The sequence below is a fragment of the Oryctolagus cuniculus genome, chromosome X, assembly GCF_051225735.1.
Source record: "Oryctolagus cuniculus isolate XC-2025 breed Fujian yellow rabbit chromosome X, ASM5122573v1, whole genome shotgun sequence".
NCBI classification, from domain to species: Eukaryota; Metazoa; Chordata; class Mammalia; order Lagomorpha; family Leporidae; genus Oryctolagus; species Oryctolagus cuniculus.
The window spans coordinates 43,036,251-43,056,607 of NC_142888.1; the positions used below are offsets into that span (position 1 = coordinate 43,036,251).

The 20,357-nt window shown below is 41.2% G+C and overlaps 1 protein-coding gene across 10 annotated transcripts in view; it reads right to left on the minus strand.

The window, feature by feature from the left end:
• LOC100358984 (vascular endothelial growth factor receptor kdr-like) overlaps window positions 1-20,357 on the minus strand; it is a 299,906-nt gene that overhangs the window by 208,056 nt on the left and 71,493 nt on the right. For all 10 annotated transcript variants that reach the window (XM_051827734.3, XM_089323750.1, XM_089323749.1 and 7 more), the window contains one exon: window positions 17,217-17,437. In XM_051827734.3, coding sequence (XP_051683694.3) covers window positions 17,217-17,437 — 221 coding nt within the window. The remainder of the gene's footprint in view (window positions 1-17,216; window positions 17,438-20,357) is intronic.

Below are 20,357 nucleotides of genomic sequence, written 5' to 3' on the forward strand. Positions count from 1 at the left end.
GATTACAAGTGGAAGCCTTCTACCACTTTCTATCGATGTACCTGTGGATAGGTTAACACCCATCACCATACCTAGGTTTCCTTGACAGTTAAAACAACTTTAATTACTTACAAAAAGAGGACATTAGTAACTTTACCATAACTTTGCAGTAAGAAACCCTGGCAGACATACCCTAACCAAATTTAGTATCACCAGTAAAGGAATAATTTGATATTGTGAGACCCTTGAACATGATGCATTGAGAAAAGCATGACATCATTTTTTGATATCCTTAACAAACATGTGTCATCTAAATTTAATCTCAAGACAATAACAGACAAACTCAAATCTAGGGACAGTCTATAAAGTAACAGGCTTGTACTCTTCAAAAGTGTCAAGCGCAGGAAAGACAAAGAGAGACTGAGAAATTATTACTGATTGAAGGAGACAGAGACATAACAAAATCTGCACCAGAAAAGCACATTAATGGGACAACTGATGAAATATAAGTAAGATTTGTGAGTATATATTAGAGAGAAGGACTGACCCTATTACTTTTCTTAGCTTTGTTGAATTTATATTATGTGGCAATATTTGGAGAATCTAGTAAAGACTACATAGCAATTATTTGTACTATTTTTGCACTTGTTTGGTCGGCATAAAATTACTTCAAAATTAAAACTGAAGAAACAAAGAAGAGTACCGCCCGCCAAGACCTCAGGTTAAAATGAGATAACAAACAGCACTTGAGGTATAGCTTCTATAACTCTGATATTTGATGCAAATTACCTAACTTCCCTGGGCCTCCATTTCATTTAGAAAAGTAAGATAATAGTGCTTGACCTCCCTCCCCTGTGGGAATGTTGAAGGAAACACATAAAGAGGCAAATAGTATTTTGTTTTAAAGAACCAGGTACTGCCCAGGGCTGTGGTGTAGTGAGCTAAACCTCCGCCTGTGGTGCTGGAATCTTATATAGGCTCCAGTTCACATCCCAGCTGCTCCACTTCTGATCCAGCTCTCTGCTATGGCCTGGGAAGGCAGTAGAAGATGGCCCCTGCAACCACATGGGAGACCTGGAAGAAGCTCCTGGCTCCTAGCTCCTGGCTTTGGATCGGCTCAGTCTGGTCGTTATGGCCATTTGGGTAGTGAATCAGCAGATGGGAGACCTTTCTCTCTGTCCCTCCCACTCTCTATCTGTAACTCTACTTCTTTAATAAATAAATAAATAAAATCTTTAGAAAAAAAATAGAGGAGTAAATACAGCAAGTCAAATAAAGTAGTTTGAACCACAAATAAAATTTAAAAAAAAAAAGAACAAGGTGTTTTTAAATTATCAGTCTAAAAAACAAACAGGAAAAGTATGCTTTTATGCAACATCTGTCCCTGAATCACAATAATAGCCTGCTAATTGTCTATCTTCCTCCACTCTTCTCCCTGGAGTCTGTTTTACATACAGCAGCTAGAATGATCACATAAAACTCCTTCTCAAAAGCCCCCAATTGGGGCCAGCTTTGTGGTATAATGGATAAAGCCGCTGCCTGCGATATAGCCATTCCACATAGGCACCAGTTTGAGTCCTGGCTGTTCCATTTCACAACCCAGCTCCCTGCTACTATGCCTGGGAAAGCAATGAAAGATGGCCCAAGTGCTTTGGCCCCTGAACCCACATGGGAGACCCAAAAGAAGTTCCTGGATCCCGGCTCTTCGTTCCTAGTTGCTGCAGCCATTTGGGGAGTGAAACAGCAAATGGAAAGTCTCTCTCTCTCTCTCTCTCTCTCTCTCTCTGTCTGTCTCTTTCTTCTCTTCAAATAGATACAATAAATCTTTAAAAAGAAAAACCTCCAATTGTTCCCAGAACATTCAGAATAAAACTCAAAAGCCTTATCATAATATAAAAAGCAATAAAGTATCTTGTATCTCTCCCCAACACCTCTCTGATTTCATGTCTTATCCCTCCTCACATAAGCTGCTCAAGCTATCCTAGCCTTTCTGCCCATTCCAAACCTCAGGGCCCTTCCACTTACTTACATATTTTTCTCTCAGATACCCACAGTGTGTTTTTCATCACTTCACTCACAACTTCACTCAATGTTCTCATACCAGAGGCTTTCCTCAACTCCAATGCCACTTGCTCTATGCCCTTATCCTGCTTCATTTTTCTTCATGACACTCACCAATCACCACTACCAGATATCATGGAACATATATTTGTGTGGTGTAACAGTCTCCACTAGGGCAAGAACTTCCTCTGTCATGTTCACTGCTATATACTCAGCAGCTGTGAACTCCTCAGAATTATATTCCAGATGTTATATGGATTTTTCCACTCCCAAAGTGATCTATGACTGTGGCAGCAACTCTAAGCTCCTTGCCCCAATCTCTATTCTCCCCTTCTTCCATCAGATGATATTGCACCATGTACAGGTCACCCAGAATAACAATTCCTTGCTCCTACCTCCCTTGTGGCTAGCTGTGGCACTGTAACTAAGTTCTATGCAGTGAGGTATAGTTAGAAGTCTTTATAAAGGGCAGGAGACTTCTTCCCTCCCCCTTCTTCCATTCTAATTCATAGAATGCAGGTATCATGGTTGGTACTTGAGCAGCAACTTTGGACTCAAGCAATACAACAGATCCCTGTTGAGCACAGAGCACTATAGCAACTCAGGACTGTGCTTACATCTGCAAAAGAGAAAACTTTTATGTCTTGCTTAAAAAATTGTTATTTAGGGATTAATGTTACCAATTAACTCCAAAATGGACAAAAACTATTGCTATATTAGAAATGTCCGTTTACATGGTTGTCTTTCTGCCCACCATCCCCTTACCACCACCACACAGACCATTCTATAAGGGCAACATGTCTATCATGGTGCCTGGCACATTGTAGGAAGTCAACAAACATCCACAAAAATAAATATTGTAATGTTCCACTCACTGCTAGAATTTGAGGATTCTAAGAAATAGAGATGGAATTTCAGATGACCCTTTGAGGGATAGATATGATTTTTCAGACAGAGGTAGAGAGAGTGGCTGGAGGCTTTTAGCAGTGAATCATCACATGAACCAAGATGCAGAGATGATAGACCCAGAACATACTATAAAGTCATGAAATATCCAGCATTGTCACATAGCATGGTTAAGCCTGTGATGCCAGCATCCCATATCAGAGTACTGACTTGAGTCCCAGGTGTTCCCTTTCTTTTTCTTTAAGATTTTATTTACTTATTTGAAAGGTAAAGTTACAGACAGAGAGAGGGAGAGACAGAGAAAAAGGTCTTCCATCCACCGGTTCACTCCCCAAATGGCTGCAATAGCAGGAGCTAAGCTGATCAGAAGCCATGTGGGTGCAGGGGCCCAAGCATTTGGGCCAAATTCCGCTGCTTTCTCAGGCCACAGCAGAGAGCTGGATAGGAAGAAGAGCAGCCAGGAAATGAACTGGCCCCCTTACAGGATTCTGGCACCACAGGCCAAGGCTTAGCCTACTGTGCCACAGAGCCCGCCCCTAAGGTGCTCCCCTTCTGACCCAGTTTCCTGGTACTGTGCCTGAGAAAGCAGCTGAGGCCCAAGTTTGGGCTGTTATAGCCATTTGGGTAGACTTTCTCTCTCTTTCTCTCTCTTTCTATCTCACTCTGCCTTTCAAATAAACAAAGAAGTCTTGTTTTAAAGAAAAGACTTAGGCAATATAAATGCATATAAATGTATGCAAATAGATCAATATGGAGGGCTGAGATGACTGGAAAACAAACTCTCTAAATTTTGCTGATCAAATCTGGCAACCTTATCTGTAAGAATCCAATTAAAGAGGTATATATATTGAACTTCATTTCTGAGCCTCTAGCAGAGCTGGAGTTAGGTTACTGTGAAGCCTTGCTTGCAGAGGAGGCCCTTACTTGATACATTTTCCTGGGCTGACCTAAGTCAGTTATAATTGCCCAGAGCTAGGTAAACCGAGTAGTGAAACATCCTGAGAAAGGCAGGAGGTCTCAAATCAAAATCCATAAAAGGTCTTGGCCCCTAGGTTTTTATAGGGCATTCAATTTCAACTTGACTCTGTGACATGAAACCCATTTGAAGCCAGATGCCCCTAAGAATTCTGGCAGCATTGGAAAGAATGGCTTCCCAACATCCAATATACAGCCTGGGCAGGGAGGAAAGGGAGCAATGGAGCCAAGAGAGACAGACATAGCTTAAACACTTTCAATGTGCATGAGTCTTGAAGATCTGAACTCTTTACATAAGCATTCTTCCATCTCAGTTGCCAAGCAGAGAATTAAGACTGCATGGATATTCATGGTGCTCCTGAGCCACAGGCCTTGAGATAAAAGGCATTTAGAAACCCTATAACAGGGAGAACTTGTAAGAGCTGGGGTTTCACAAGTGTTTTCTTGACTAAGAGACCAGTAGAGCTGGAAGATACCATAAGGACCAACTAGTCAAGCTAATTCAAGCTTCTTTAGAGTGGAGAAAACTTAGACTCAGGGGAAAATAACATTTTTTTTGAAAGGCAGAGTGGACAATGAGAGAGAAAGACAGAGAGAAAGGTCTTCCTTTTCTGCAGGATCACCCCGCAATGGCCACTGTGGCTGGCGCACCGCACCAATCCGAAGCCAGGAGCCAGGTGCTTCTCCTGGTCTCTCAAGTGGGCGCAGGGCCCAAGGACCTGGGCCATCCTCCACTGCACTCCCGGGCCACAGCAGAGAGCTGGACTGGAAAAGGAGAAACTGGGACAGAATCTGGCACCCCAACCGGGACCAGAACCTGGGGTGCCGGCACCGCAGATGGAGGATTTGCCTATTGAGCCACGGCACCGGCCAATAACATCAGAAGTCTTTCGATGTATTTCTCCAGAGGTTTGTTCCAGTAATTTGATCTGCACTGCCTGAACCATGACACCATGCACATATAAGTTACAGAGGGCCTTGAGATGCCTGTAGAAATCTCAGAATCGCTAGGATATTAGCAGCTAATACCAAAGGGAAATAGACTGGGCAAAGAGCAGCAGTTTCCACACTTTGTCTGAAGCAGTGAAATCCTTCTTATATATTAGATTGTTATTGACCACTAAATTCATGGAGTATTTATTATATGCTCATCTGTAATCTAAGCACTGTAGATACAGTAACTCATTTAATTCTCACAAAAAAACCCTACGACGTTAATTACTCTTCCCATTTTATAAATGAGGAGACTCACATACAGAGAAATTGACAAATCACATAGCTAGTAAGTCACAATTTAAACCCAGATCATCAAGCTTTTGAGTTCGTGGTCTTATGAGTCAAGATGTACTGAAACATTATGTGTACCTACAAATACACACACACACACACACACACACACACACCACATACACATACAGAGAAAGAGAGACAGAGAGAGAGAGAGAAAGAGAGAGACAGAATTTCTTCACAAAAGTGACCTGACCTGGAAGGCCCCATGCACACTACACTGTCTGTAAGGAGAGCACTGTGAAGTTGACTATTCCAAAATGTGATACAATGACTTTGGGAGTTAAAACCTTTGTATCCTTGGAATCTCAGGGTTAGTCCAGGGCTGCTGGGGAGACAACATTCCCATCCTAGATCAACATGGGCATTTCCTATCCCTGTTAGCCAGATAATTTGCTGTTCATGGGACCAGGTTCCTAATGTACAGGAGGGTGTGGTCAGGGTATTACAATGCCTGGGGGCTTTGGGCCATATGCCAGACCTACAGAGGAAAAGGTGTGGAGGAAAGTTTACACATGTGACCTCTTTCCAAGATCTTTATCAGAAGGCAGAGGAAACAATGGAAGAAATTCAAAATACAGAAAAGGGGTGGCTAGGGCTAAAAACTATTTTCATCTTTGTGATTTGAACTCACCATTCAGGATATCTGGGCTTTCTTGCCCTAGGAAGGAGCAGGGGTGATCTAAGAGATCACTTATATTTTTAGTTACATTCTAAAAAGGGAGCTTTGGCTTCAGCTCCTAAAACTGCACCATAGAATATGATAGGCACTAGCCACATAAGGCTATTGAACACCTGAAACATCACTAGTGCAAAAGAGTGCTATCTCTCCCTCTCCCCTCCGCCCTCCCCTCTTCTCCATCCCCATCCCCATTCTTTTGAATGCCCTCCCCTCTCTGTCTCAGTTCCCTGTACCTATGCACCCCCCAGGCAAAGCAGTGCTCTGAGTATCACATCACACAAAAGGAACAAAGCGAAACACACAAACCAGCCTCAACTTACACTTGGTCACTCAAAAGAACAAGAGTCAATGGTACTTGTCCTAGCATTTGGAAGAGGAAAACAGGAACCCACCAAACCAACCAACCAATCAAACAAAGAAATTTTCCACAAAGAAAGAAATGTATTTTTGTCTTTTTACATTTTGGTGTATAAGCCATCGATATTCAGCAAAATGATTTCTTTCTTTTAAAAAAATATGGAGGAAAATAAGCCGGCGCCGTGGCTCAATAGGCTAATCCTCCACCTTGCGGCGCCGGCACACCGGGTTCTAGTCCCGGTTGGGGCGCCGGATTCTGTCCCGGTTGCCCCTCTTCCAGGCCAGCTCTCTGCTATGGCCAGGGAGTGCAGTGGAGGATGGCCCAGGTGCTTGGGCCCTGCACCCCATGGGAGACCAGGAAAAGCACCTGGCTCCTGGCTCCTGCCAGGATCAGCGCGGTGCGCCGGCTGCAGCGGCGGCCCTTGGAGGGTGAACCAACGGCAAAGGAAGACCTTTCTCTCTCTGTCTCTCTCTCTCACTGTCCACTCCGCCTGTCAAAAAAAAAAAAAAAAATATGGAGGAAAATAGCAATTTACATAAGGTTGTTGGCCCAGGGCGTTAAATTTACAGATTTTTTTAAACTAGAAAAACACACACAAAAAAAAGCTACCTCAGGTGTTTTTTACCTCAGCACCTTGCTCTTGTGTTTCCCTTAGAGATTTCGTAAAACTGATAGTTGGAGCATTTTTTTATTTTTTTAATAAAAATGAGTTGGAAAAAAATAAGATACAACTGCCAGCCTGGAGAAGGTGACAGTCCAAGTGTGCAACAGCTGTTCTGAATTGTCTTCCACTAGCCAAGAACCTATATGGCCTTCTTTTGGACAAACCTTGAAAATGTTTATTTAAAAAAAAATGACTAAGAAAAACAGAGAGAGAAAATATTTGAGATGTCCTGAATTTCAATAGGGTACGCGCCATTAGGGCTTTTTGCGCTAAAGGATGAACATGACTGGTTTATGTGAACAAGCCATCATACCACCAGACTGCAATGCCAGTTTCCTCTACTGCAAACAGTGTTCTGTGACAAAAAAAAGAAAAAAAAAAGGGAAAAAAAAAAAAGAAATATATCCAGCTAACAAGAAAAAAAAAGAGTGCTATCATCCAGAATTTCCAAGACTTATACAAAAAGAATATAGATTATTTCATTAATATTTTATGCTAAATAGGCCGGCGCCGCGGCTCACTAGGCTAATCCTCCACGTAGCGGCGCCGGCACACCGGGTTCTAGTCCCGGTTGGGGCGCCGGATTCTGTCCCGGTTGCCCCTCTTCCAGGCCAGCCCTCTGCTGTGGCCAGGGAGTGCAGAGGAGGATGGCCCAGGTGCTTGGGCCCTGCACCCCATGGGAGACCAGGAAAAAGCACCTGGCTCCTGGCTCCTGCCATCGGATCAGCGCGGTGCGCCGGCCGCAGCGCGCCTCCGCGGCGGCCATTGGAGGGTGAACCAACGGCAAAAGGAAGACCTTTCTCTCTGCCTCTCTCTCTCACTGTCCACTCTGCCTGTCAAAATAAATAAATAAATAAATAAATAAAAATATTTTATGCTAAATACATGTTTAAATGATAATATTTTGGATGACCCATGTTAAATATATTTATCAAAATTAACCTGATTCTTTTCATTTTTTGATGAGGCAGTTATGAGAAAATTTTATATTACACATATGGCAGAAGTGAAAGATGTGTACACTAAAAACTATAAAAATATTGATGAAAGAGGCCGGCGCCGCGGCTCACTAGGCTAATCCTCCGCCTTGCAGCGACGGCACACCGGGTTCTAGTCCCGGTCGGGGAGCCGGATTCTGTCCCGGTTGCCCCTCTTCCGGGCCAGCTCTCTGCTGTGGCCAGGGAGTACAGTGGAGGATGGCCCAAGTCCTTGGGCCCTGCACCCCAGGGGAGACCAGGAGAAGCACCTGGTTCCTGCCATCGGATCAGCGCGGTGCGCCGGCCGCAGTGTGCCGGCCGCGGTGGCCATTGGAGGGTGAACCAACAGCAAAGGAAGACCTTTCTCTCTGTCTCTCTCTCGCTGTCCACTCTGCCTGTCAAAAAAAAATATTGATGAAAGAAATTAAAGACCCATATAAAAGGAAAGCTACCCTATGATCATAGAATGGTATGTAATCCCTGTCAAAATCCTTATGTTATTTTCACTAAAACATAAAAAAGCAATTCTAAAATTTATGTGGAACCAACAAAAGGTATTAAATATCCAATATGTACTTGAGAACAAAGAACAAAGTTGGAGACATCATATATTCAGATTTCAAATCATATTAATAAACCATAGTAATAAAAATGGAATTATACTGAAATAGAAATAAACACATAGACCAATGGAACAGAATAGAGGGCCCAGAATAAACACAAACACTTATAGTCAACTAATTCTACCCAAAAGTGCCAAGAATACGCAATAGAGAAAGGATAATCTCTGTAATAAGTAGTGTTGGGACAGCTAGATATTAACATGAAAAATAAGGAAATTGGACCCTTATCTTACACCATACACAAAAATTAACTAAACATAGAATAGGAGAATAAAGTCTTAAACAGAAGATCTAAAAACCACAAAACTCCTTTAAGAAAACAGAAATGCTCTTTGACACTGGCTCTGACAATTATTCTAGGAAAGACACCACAAGCTCAGGCAACAAAAGCAAAATTAAACAAGTTAAACTACATAAACTAAAAAGTTTCTGTACCAAAATTGAAACAATCAACAAAATACAAAAGAAACCTATGGATTGATACATAGATTGCTATGGAGAAAACATTTGCAAATCATATATCTGAAAAGTTAATACCCAAAAAATATAAGAAATTTACACAACCCAATATCAACAAGAATAACAAAAACAAAAACTATTTAAAATGAATAAAGTATCTGAATAGGCATTTCTGAATAAAAAGATAGGCATATGAAGATATGCTTAACATCTCTAATAATTAGAGAAAGATAAATCATAACAACAATGAGATGTCATCTCACACCCGCCAGAACATTACCAAAAAGTCAAGAGACAAGTGTTGATGGTGATGTGAAGAAAATCGAGCCTATATACACTGTAACTGATAATTCTATCATGAAAAAGAGTATGAAGATGCCTCAAAAATTTAAAAATGAACAATCATATCATACAACAATCCCCCTTCTGGGTCTATACTCAAAACAAATGAAATTAGTACCTTGAAGAGAGGTATCTGCACTCCCATGTTCACTGCAGTAGCATTATACACAATAGCCAAGATATGGAAACAGCCTAAGTAGTGTCAGTTGATGGATGAAAGGATAAAGTATGGTACACACACCACACACACACACACACACACACACACACAGAGTACATGAAAACTTTGTGAAAAAGGAATTAAAAGATAAACTTCTTTTGGTGGAAAAAAATTTGAAATCCATGCAATGACAGATCTTCAGAAAGCTTACACGGGGGTCGGCACCGTGGCTCACTTGGTTAATCCTCCACCTGCAGCAGCGGCATCACATATGGGCACTGAGTTCTAGTCCCAGTTGCTCCTCTCCCAGTCTAGATCTCTGCTGTGGCCCAGGAGGGCAGTGGAGGATGGCCCAAGTGCTTGGGCCCCTGCACCCATATGGGAGACCAGGAAGAAGCACCTGGCTCCTGGCTTCAGGCCGGCGCAGAGCCAGCCATAGCAGCCATTTTGGGGGGGGGAATGAACCAACGGAAGGAAGATCTTTCTCTCTGTCTTTCTCACAGTCTATAACTCTACCTGTCAAATAAAAAAATAAATAAAAAAGCTTACACATACTTTTAATTCCATTTTACACAAATTTTAAGTGCCCTCATAAAATCTGCATTTATTGCTAGCATGTTTCTGTTGGAGGGTACTTCTCTAAACCCTTGGATTCACAGCCCTACTTCCCAAAAATTAGTCTTTCCAGTTCACAGAAAGAGAGATTACATCTCTCTTAACTAATGTAATCTCTCTTTCCCTTTCCATACTCCACCTACCCTTACACTATATACACACTTAAAGAGACTAATCTAACACTGCCAAACACACCCAAAACAGTTGTGAGTTTGGCCTCAGGTGTCTACTCTTTCAATACTGAAGAAGTTCTCTAGGTGCTAAGGATAAAACATTGAATAAGATAAGCAAAAATCATCTCTGTGGAAATCACAAAATGACAAGGGAGACAGACAAAAGCTAAATAATACATATAGAATGCTAGACGGTGGGATATTGCACTATTTAGATAAATAAAGCAGGGGAAGTAATTAGGGACTATAGAGCTTCAATTCTAAATAGGGTGAGCCAGAAAACCTCACTGAGAAGCAGGTATTGAACAAAGAGTTGATGGCAATCAGGGAGTGAATTTTGGTGCTCTCTTTGGTAAAGGCATTCTAGGCAGACTGAGCAGTCCAGTACAGCAGCTGGGTGTATTTGAGGAAAGGCAAAGATACCAGTGGTTGGAGCAATGGGAATGAGGATGAGATTAGTAGCAGATGAATGAGGTCAGAAGTGTGATGAAGACCTATATGCTGTCAGGTCTCTGCAAATTCTTTGGCTTTTATTTTGAGATGTTGAGTACTTCTGAACAAGAAAGTGGATATGGTAAGATTTAAGATTTACCTCTTCCAACATGTACGCTAGTTCAACAGTATGAGTATACTTAACAATATTTAACCATACAGTTAAAATAGTTAAGATGGTGAATTTGGCTATGTGTATTTTACAAAAAAAATTTCAACAACAAATGACTCTGGTTGCTGTGTTGAAAGTAAAATATATTGGAGTAGGTACAGAAATAGCTAGTAAACTGTTGCATCGTCCAGGGAGACATTATGGTGGCTCAGAACCGAGTAGTAGTAATGAGCATGAGAAGAAGACATCAGATTTAGGATATACTTTCAAAGTAAAGTTGGCAGTGTCTACAAAACTAATGAAGTTTGGATCTTCTATCCACCCCAAGGTCACGCTCATCCCAAATAAGTTTAGATGCTCATATTTTATTGTTGAGATTACAGAGGCCAAAAGGAGGGAAGATACTTGCCCATGGCAAAATGGTATGGCAGAGAGTCAATGGAAAAATGTAAAAATCTAGTCCCTTCACTCATAGTTGAGTGCTTTTTCAATGTCATTCTGTTGTCCTTCTGCATCAATGACTACATTAGGCAAAAGTGTTGAGCTCATCAAAAGAAAGCATTGAAGGTAGATGGATATTTTTTCTGTAAATAAGTGAAAGTACGAATTTTAGGAAAGGAATATAAAACTTGCCTATTGAATGAAAGCATCAGTGCCTATGTACACATGCACATGCATACATGCAACATATGAAGTCCCTTGGAACAGTAATCAATCAGGAAACAACTTAGTTTCATGGTTTGTACCCCTTTAAAAATCTGCTTAGTAAAGTAATTTATGCTGTCTTCAGACACTGGGCCCATTCCAAACACAGGTAACATATTTGCAGTAAATATTGGCATTATTTCCAGCCTCAGGTCCCAAAGTTGTTGAGGGAGGCTGATATAGCTACCAAACAGCTGTTATGTATAGCTCTACACCTTTCTATCCCATCCTCAACATCCAGACCCTTCCTCACAAGAGCAGGGGAAACATTATTATTCTATGGGATGTGTAATCTAGTAAGGTTAGCTGAGTGCTTGAGGAAAGTAGAAATGCCTAGCTGGGAGATGGGTACTTAGTTGGAAGAGCCTCTCCAAATGAAAGAGGCTATATTATGGCTATATTATTTTTCATTTATTACTCCATGGACTAATGATATTCCCACAGAACAAAGCCCCTTTTGTCAGAGACAAAGTATGATTATGGAATGCATTTTAGCATTAGTTGATAATCTCTCAGAGGACAGTCTGGGGTGTATTGTCCGCAAGGGAAGCTGTCCTTAATACTCCTCCTCCCAAACCTTTCCCCACATCCTCCAGATAAGCTATTCTCATCCACTCACTCTGTCCCAAGTAGGCCTCCTGGTTTTTACATCTTTGTTTATATTGTTCCCTCACCAAGGAATCCCTTACCACCATTTCAGACCTAGCAGACATTCAAATCACAGATTTAAATACTATTTAAAAAATTCAGCTTTACTGAGGTAAAATTAACCATTAGAAATTGAATACTTAAAGCATACCACTTGATGTTTGAAATATGCATACACAGAAATGATCACCAACATCAAGCCTATTAACATATCCATCACTTTGGGCCAGTGTTGTGGCGTAATGGATTAAGCTACCACCTGCAATGCCTGCAACCCATATGGGTACAGGTTCATGTCCCAGATGCTCTACTTTCAATACAGCTCCCTGCTAATGCCCTTGGGAAAGCAGTGGAAGACAGCCCAAGTCCTTGGGACCCTGCACCCATATGGGAGACTCTGATTAGCTCCTGGCTCCTGCTTTTACACTGGCCCAACCACTGACATTGTGGTCATTTGCGGAGTGAATCAGCAGATGGAGTCTGTGTGTGTGTGTATGTGTGTCTTCCCCTCTCACTCTCTGTAGATCTGCTTTTTTAAACTTTTATTTAATAAATATAAATTTCCAAAGTACAGCTTTTGGATTACAGTGGCTTTTTCCCTCCGTAATCTCCCTCCCACCTGCAACCCTCCCATCTCCCGCTCCCTCTCCCATTCCATTCACATCAAGATTCATTTTCAATTATCTTTATATACAGAAGATCAGTTTAGCATATATTAAGTAAAGATTTCAACAGTTTGCACCCACACAGAAACACAAAGTATAAAGTACTGTTTGAGTAGTAGTTTTACCGTCAATTCACATAGTACAACACATTAAGGACAGAGATCCTACATGGGGAGTAAGTGCACAGTGACTCCTGTTGTTGATTTAACAATTGACACTCTTGTTTGTGGCATCAGTAATCCCCCTAGGCTCTTGTCATGAGTTGCCAAGGCTATGGAAGCCTCTTAAGTTCACCAACTCCAATCTTACTTAGACAAGGCCATAGTCAAAGTGGAAGTTCTCTCCTCCCTTCAGAGAAAGGTACCTCCTTCTTTGATGGCCCATTCTTTCTGCTGGGCTCTCACTCACAGAAGTCTTTCATTTAGGTCATTTTTTTCCAAAGTCTTTCCATGCCTAAAATACTCTCATGGGCTTTTTAGCCAAGATCTGCCTATAAATATAGAAAATAAACTTGTAAAAGAACATATCCATCACCTCACACAGTCACCATTTTTTCTTTCTTTGATCCCATATTTCTTGCTGCTTTCCTTTATTCCTTCCTTTGCCCCATCCTTCCCCTATTTCTTTCCTTCCTTCTTTCTTTTTTTCTGGTAAGAACATTTTGCATCTATCCTTTTAGTAAATCTCAAGTACTTAAGTATATAGTACAGTATTGTCAACTATATCACCATGCTGTACATAAGATCCTAAGAATTCATTTATCATGTATAGCTAAAAGTTTGAATGCTTTGACTGAACTCTCAGCCACTGGCAACTTCCATTCTACTCTCCACCCCTGTAAGTTTGACTATTCTAGATTCCACAAACATGTGACACTATGCAGTACTGATCTTTATATGCAAAGATTCATGCATGCATTCTTTCTTTAAAAGACTCATTTATTTTTAATTGAAAAAGTAAAGAGAGAGAGAGAGAACGAATCTTCCATACACTCCCCAAATACCCACAATAAGGACAGTTCTGTGGTGTAGCAGGTAAAGTTGTTACTTGCAGTGCTGGCAACCATATGAGCACCAGTTTGAGTCCTGGATGCTTCACTTCCTATCCAGCTCTCTGCTATGTCCTGGAAAAGCAGAAGATGGCCCAAATCCCTGGGCCCCTGCACCCGTGTCAGAGACCAGGAACAAGCTCAGATAGGCGCAGATCCAGTAATTGCAGCCATTGGGGAGCGAACCAGTGGATGGAAGACCTCTCTCTCCCTACCTCTCTGCCTCTGTCTCTCTGTAACATTGACTTTCAAATAAATAAATAAATATTTTTTTTAAATGCCCATAATAGCTAGGGCTGGGCTAGGCTGAAACCTGGAGCCAAAAACTCCATCTGGTTCTCCTCCAAGAGTAACAGGAATCCAAGCACTTGCACAATCATCTACTGCCTTCCGAAGTGTATTAGCAGGAAGTTGGATAGGCAGCAGAGTAGCCAACTCTTGAACCAGAGTCTTAACATGAGATGCAGGCATGCCAAATGGCAGCTCAACCCACTGCACCATGATATCTACCCCTAATACATTCTTAACATAGGGCAAGACCTTAAAATCATCTACCACCCTTTTTATCTGATATATAATAGTCCTTCCTGCCATGTGATTGTTCCAGTCTCTTTTACTTCACTACCTTTGAGCAAAAGCCTTTTTCCATATTTGAACAGGCTTGTTTGGGAAAAACTCATCCTTATATAGAGTCTAGATCCTAGTTTATCCTATAGAAATCCTTCATGAAATACACTTTAGCAGACCCAGTTGCCTTTCTCAAGGGTTCTCCTTGGGAGATCTTCCCTTCCATCCATTTCTATTCTCCAGAAAGCACCATCAAAAGGAGTATCAGAAAGCTCAGCACCTCTAATAAGTTCCAGCCCTTTTCTAGCCTGAGTCAAATATCAGGCTCTTTATTCTCACTCCCAAGTCTGGATGAATAGCACAGGTCAATAGAAAAAGGTTCAAAATTCATCCCAGCCTTAAGTGAGAGTTAATGTTTGGAGAGCACAGGATGAAGCCAGACTCCTCACTCTGGCATTCTATCCCACACTCTTAATTTGACTCCAACATCCAAGTCCTAGTCTTTTTACCTGCCAAACCCCTAGTCTCCTAGCAGACTGATCTTTCCCCTGCTCATAAACTTTCTTGATGACTACATCTATTCAATTCACCATTACCCTTCTCTGATTATGATACCCCCTCATCCTCTGTGATTCATTTTAGAGCAGATGAAGTTGTTCTAACAGGTATAATACAATGACAGTAGCCCATATTTGCAATTGGAGGACAATCTACAGGTTATAAAACACTTTTGTACGGCTTGTGTTGTGACCATGACGTGACAGGCTTTGGACTGAAAAGCATTATATACAATACACATTCTCTATAAAAAATTCTTATGAAATTTTTGAATTTTATTGATAAGAAAATGAAGGCTGAAGAATTTAAGTCACATGCACAGGTCTCTTAGGTAAGGAGCAGTGGATTCAGAACTAGAACACAAGTCTACTAGCCTAAGTCAACTCCCATCTCACCCTAATCTCCTTTATGATTCCTTAGACCTACTTAGCCTATATTTCTGAAAATTCATCGAGGACTGTGGATCAGAATTCAACTCTTTTTTTTAAATTTTATTTAAGGTACACAAATTGAATATATGATTTAGGAACTTAGTGATACTTTCCACCCTACCCTCCCTCCAACCCACGCTCCCCACACTTCTTCCTCCTCCCTCTCTTAATTCCAACTCTTAATTTTTACAAAGATCTGTTTTCAGTTTACTTTATACTCATAAAATTAACCCTACACTAAGTAGAGTTCAACAACAAATATTAACACTAAGTAGAGTTCAACAACAAATATTATGAAGAACAGAACAAGGTTCCACAACAGTAAAAACAAGGGCTGTAAACAATAAACAATCAACGAGAATTCAAGATTTATACTTGGCCAAGCTTGGTGTTGATGGAGATTAGTACTGCCAGTTAATCTATTAGGAAGGCAGAACATAACTCAGCACAAGGACTGGTGTTTAGGAGTACTGAAGGTTCCTGAGAAGTGCCCACTGTTATCTCAAAGCAGAAATTGGAATCCCAAAGGAGCAACCATCCAGGACAAAGAACCACAGGTCACAGAGGTACTGAAGTGGAGACCCGGAGGCTAAGAGCCCTTCCTCTTCATCTAGAGGTAGAGGAAGAGCAAGTCAAGCTCCTCTGTAGCTTGTCAAGGGCATATATCTCTTCCCAACACTTTCCTTTTAATACAGCTCTGTCAACTGTTTGTTTCCAAGCAAGACTGGCTAAGGAATAAGGACCATAGTTACTCCAGGAGGAAACAACTGCCAAGGAAAACAAAGTGAGACCTCATATTGCCAGTTTGGTGTTACTGAAATGGAAAGGAGAAATCTCTAGTTGACAGAGTGGGAACTCAGCCAATCTGTAAAATGAGAAAGTTGAGCTACAAGGTCTTGCTAGCTCCACCAGAGTTTGAGGCCACATGTACTTGGCAGTATTTGATTAAAAGCCAAGCGTCTGGTACCACGTTGCCTTGATTGAGATCATGGCTCCACCACTTCATAGTGTTATGACCTGAGGCAAATTGCTTAATCTCTCTGTGCCTCAGGTTTTCCATTTGTAAAATGAGTATCTTAATAGCACTGAAATTTCAGGACCGTTATGAAGATTAAATGAGGCTAAAATAAATGAAGCACTTGGAACAGTGGATAACACATCTAAGTAGTGCGTAAATGTCAGCACAGTAATGAATGTGAACACAAACCCTGGAGCCACACTGCATGGATTTAATTCCCAGCCCTGTCATTTACTGCATGATCTTGGGAAATCATTTAACCTCAGTATGCTTCAGTTTCCTCATATACAAAATGATGATAATACTAATGTATACCTCATAGGATTACTGTGAGTATTAAATGAATTAATACAGATAAAGCACTTAGAGCATTGCCTGGCAAATAGTAAGTATTGCATACACATTTTCTTTCATTAGAAGTATTGTTTGGAATCTCTTGGACCAAATTCACATGGTTTTTCTTGTTTTTAAAGTCAGTGATTTAAAAAAAATTCACCTTTGTAAAGAATGGGGCTGTTCAGTCACAACTGGGATGTCATGAACAGAAGTCAGAAAAAAAGATATGTTCTTGCCTATCATCTTCTTCCTTCTCTTTATCCTCTTCACAGAAAGTCACTGTAACCTGTTCCAAGGTTACCAAGGGTTTTAGGTATCTAGATATCCAGCAAGAAGGCAAAATCCTTCAGCCTAAAGGCAAGAATACCCACTCACCTTTGACATACACGTACACACTGGTCTTGCCATTAGGATCCTCAGTGTCATCAACGTCCTTATAGCTACACGTAAAGTAGCCAGTGTCACCAGCTTCTGTGTGGAAAATGGTGAGCTGATTGCAAGTGACAACCGGGTTATCAGCACAGGGGTGCTCCAAGATGCGGGCCCGACTCCCTGCAGGCTCACTGCCCCAGGTCCATATCATGGCAGCCAATCCTCTGAGAATGCAACACACACAAAAGCATGTAGGTCAGGCCTTGATGTGACAGTGAAGAAGCAACCTTACCCCAGCCCTCTAACCATAGTTCTGAAGCGGAAGCTCTTGCAAATAGTTTGGTGCCCATGAGAGGACTGGCACTGGAACACAACTGTGGGCTTGAGGAGCATCTGAAACCTAACTAGGATCCAAAAACACAAGTCAAGACTTTGTCTCTCTCCTCCACTGCAGCTCTTCTCTTCAATTTTCATCTCCCCCAAAAAGCTCATTCTACCAATAGGTGGGCTTTGGAGTTTTTGACGATAAACACTTAAAGGTATGAGGAAAACTGAATTAAGTGATTTCTGAGTTCCTTTCCAGCTCTACTGTTTCGACTTGCTAAGTGAGGACACCAAGGCTCAGAAGGTAAAGGGCTTTGCCCAGTAAACTTCCGGAAGTATCAAAACTTGAAAGTCTTAAGTTCTCAATCTAGGTTTTATTTTTTCCATTATATTTCATTGCCTCACTGAATTTTAAAATGTTTTCTAGGAAATGAGTTCTGAAATGGTGTATGGCTGTATTAAACTCCTTGCATTCCATGGGAAGGGTCCTGGAACAAACATAAGCTTAAATATACTGCATTTCTTCCATAGGTGGACAAAATGAATGGACCTTAAATCCTTATCCCACTAAGGCTTATTCTTTCCTTTTTCCTACATTCTCACAGCAAGAAAAAATGTGGTGCAATAACTGAAAAATAATGAGAAAGAAAAAAGAACTTGGATATTGAATCTCAACACTATCACTGTTTTTTGTGGCTTTTAGTTATTTAAGTTTCTAGGTCTCAGGTTCCTTATCTGTAAGACAGGAGTAGTAATCCTTCTCTCTTGTTGGTGTTGTTAAGAATAATTAAGATATGTTATGAGAAAGAACTTTGTCAAAGCAAGCCATCAAAATATATAGGAGACAGTAGGCGAGCTGGATCCAGGTGTGACTCCAGTTCTCACATCAATGATACCTTTCTCCACATTGTATCATAGCACCTCCAGCATTCACACATTTGGTAGAACACTGTCCATCATGGCTAATGTCATTGAAGTGAGCAAAAAGCAGATCATGAATAAGTGTGGGGAGCAATTGTTCATTTTGAACACCTTCCCCAAAAGAGAAATGTTTTCCACCATTTTGAAAAGGTGATAACCACGACTATGGTTAAAATTGTTAGAAAGTCCATACAGGGGAGGGGAGGTTCTTATGGAAAAGCAATGAGTAAACAAGATAAAGAAAGGGGTTTGATAAACAGCAACATCGCAGGACCTGTCCCCCAGGCTCTTGAACCCTGAGATCAGAAATAGAATGTGCCTCAGTTAAGTGAGAGGGGAAAAGTTTCAAATCAAGTTCTTTAGCATGGCTCTTCTGTCCTATCCATTGGCTGTTTTCTAACTACCACTAGAGGTTCTTTCTACTTGTACTCTGGCCTCTATAGGGCATGCCTGGCCCCGTTCTGAAGTACTCAACTCAACTGAGTGCCCTGAGAGCCACACTGACTTAAAGTAAGTTATATCCAGGCCCCCTCTTTATGGACTGAGTTGTGTATCATTCAAATTTGTATGTTTAAGCCCTAACCTCTAGCACATGATAACATGACCATATTTGGAGACAGGGCATTTTAAGAGATGACTGAGCTAAAATGAGGTCATCAGGGTGGGCCTTTATCCAATCTGACTGGTGTCCTTTTAAGAAGAGGAAATTGGGACATACAGAGAGACATAGGGGATATGTACACACAGAGAAAATGCGATGTGAAGAAAATGAAAAGGCAGACATCTGCAAACCAAGCAGAAAGGAGAACTACTCAACCAATACCTTATCTTGGGCTTCTAGCCTCCAGAACTATGAGAAAATATACTCATGTTTTAAGCCACCCAGTCTGTAGGACTGTATTATGATAACCCAAGAAAACTAACATACCTTCTGCACCAGGCCCAGCTGGCATCTGAAACTCTTGTCTTTGTTGAGCCTTGGAATCATGAGAAATGTGTTCCTTTAGTTGCCATTTTCTGACTCCTTGTTGCCTCACCTGACTAGAGTGTCAATCCTACCTTTTAGAGCCAACAAGCCAAACTGGTCTTCATACCTGCATGCTCTGTGTTTCTGATTGCTTTGCATAATATCCCTTGTCTGACCCCATGTGGGCTGCAAAATCCTCTCCTAGGAACAGCCCACATGGTCTTCCCTGTCCCCAGCACAGGGAAGTTGACAAGCAGGTAGCCTCTTGTGTTTCAGGAAAAGGTAAAAGGCTTCTATAAAGGGCCACATAAAAATGTTAGGCTTTTCAAGTCTCTGTTAAAATATTATACTTATTTTCAAACCCTTTAAAAATGGAAGCACATTCTTAGTTTATACATCCTGAAATAATTGGCTACATTGGCTATAAGTTGTTGATTCCCACAATCCAAGCACTGATAGAATTCTCAAATTCCTTCTGCGGAATCTTAACCTTAGTTCCAATACCTCTAGTGATGACAAACTCCTAACATTCTTTCACCTCAAGGTAGCCCACTTTATCACCAATGAAATCTCTGATGGTTTTGGCCTCAAAATAAGAAAAAAATTTTGTGTCCAATGGAGTTTAACTCCTAATGCCTCTAAAAGGAATTAGTAGAAATATGTTTTATCAGAATAATCAAGCACCAGTTAGGCATGCACTGGATGAGCAGATTTAATGAAAATGTGGCACATGATCATTTGGGTAATAAAGAAGGGGTGGCCAGGATACGAAGATCTTTAGAGGGACCAGCCATGGGAAGGAGAGCAAATATAAAGGTCTAGAATGTGTAGCCTTTAGGGGGTGCAGCAAGGAGGACGCTGGCCATGTGAGATCATACACCACACATCTGATTCTAAGCTCCCATCTCTAAAGATGTGCCAGTATCCTTCCT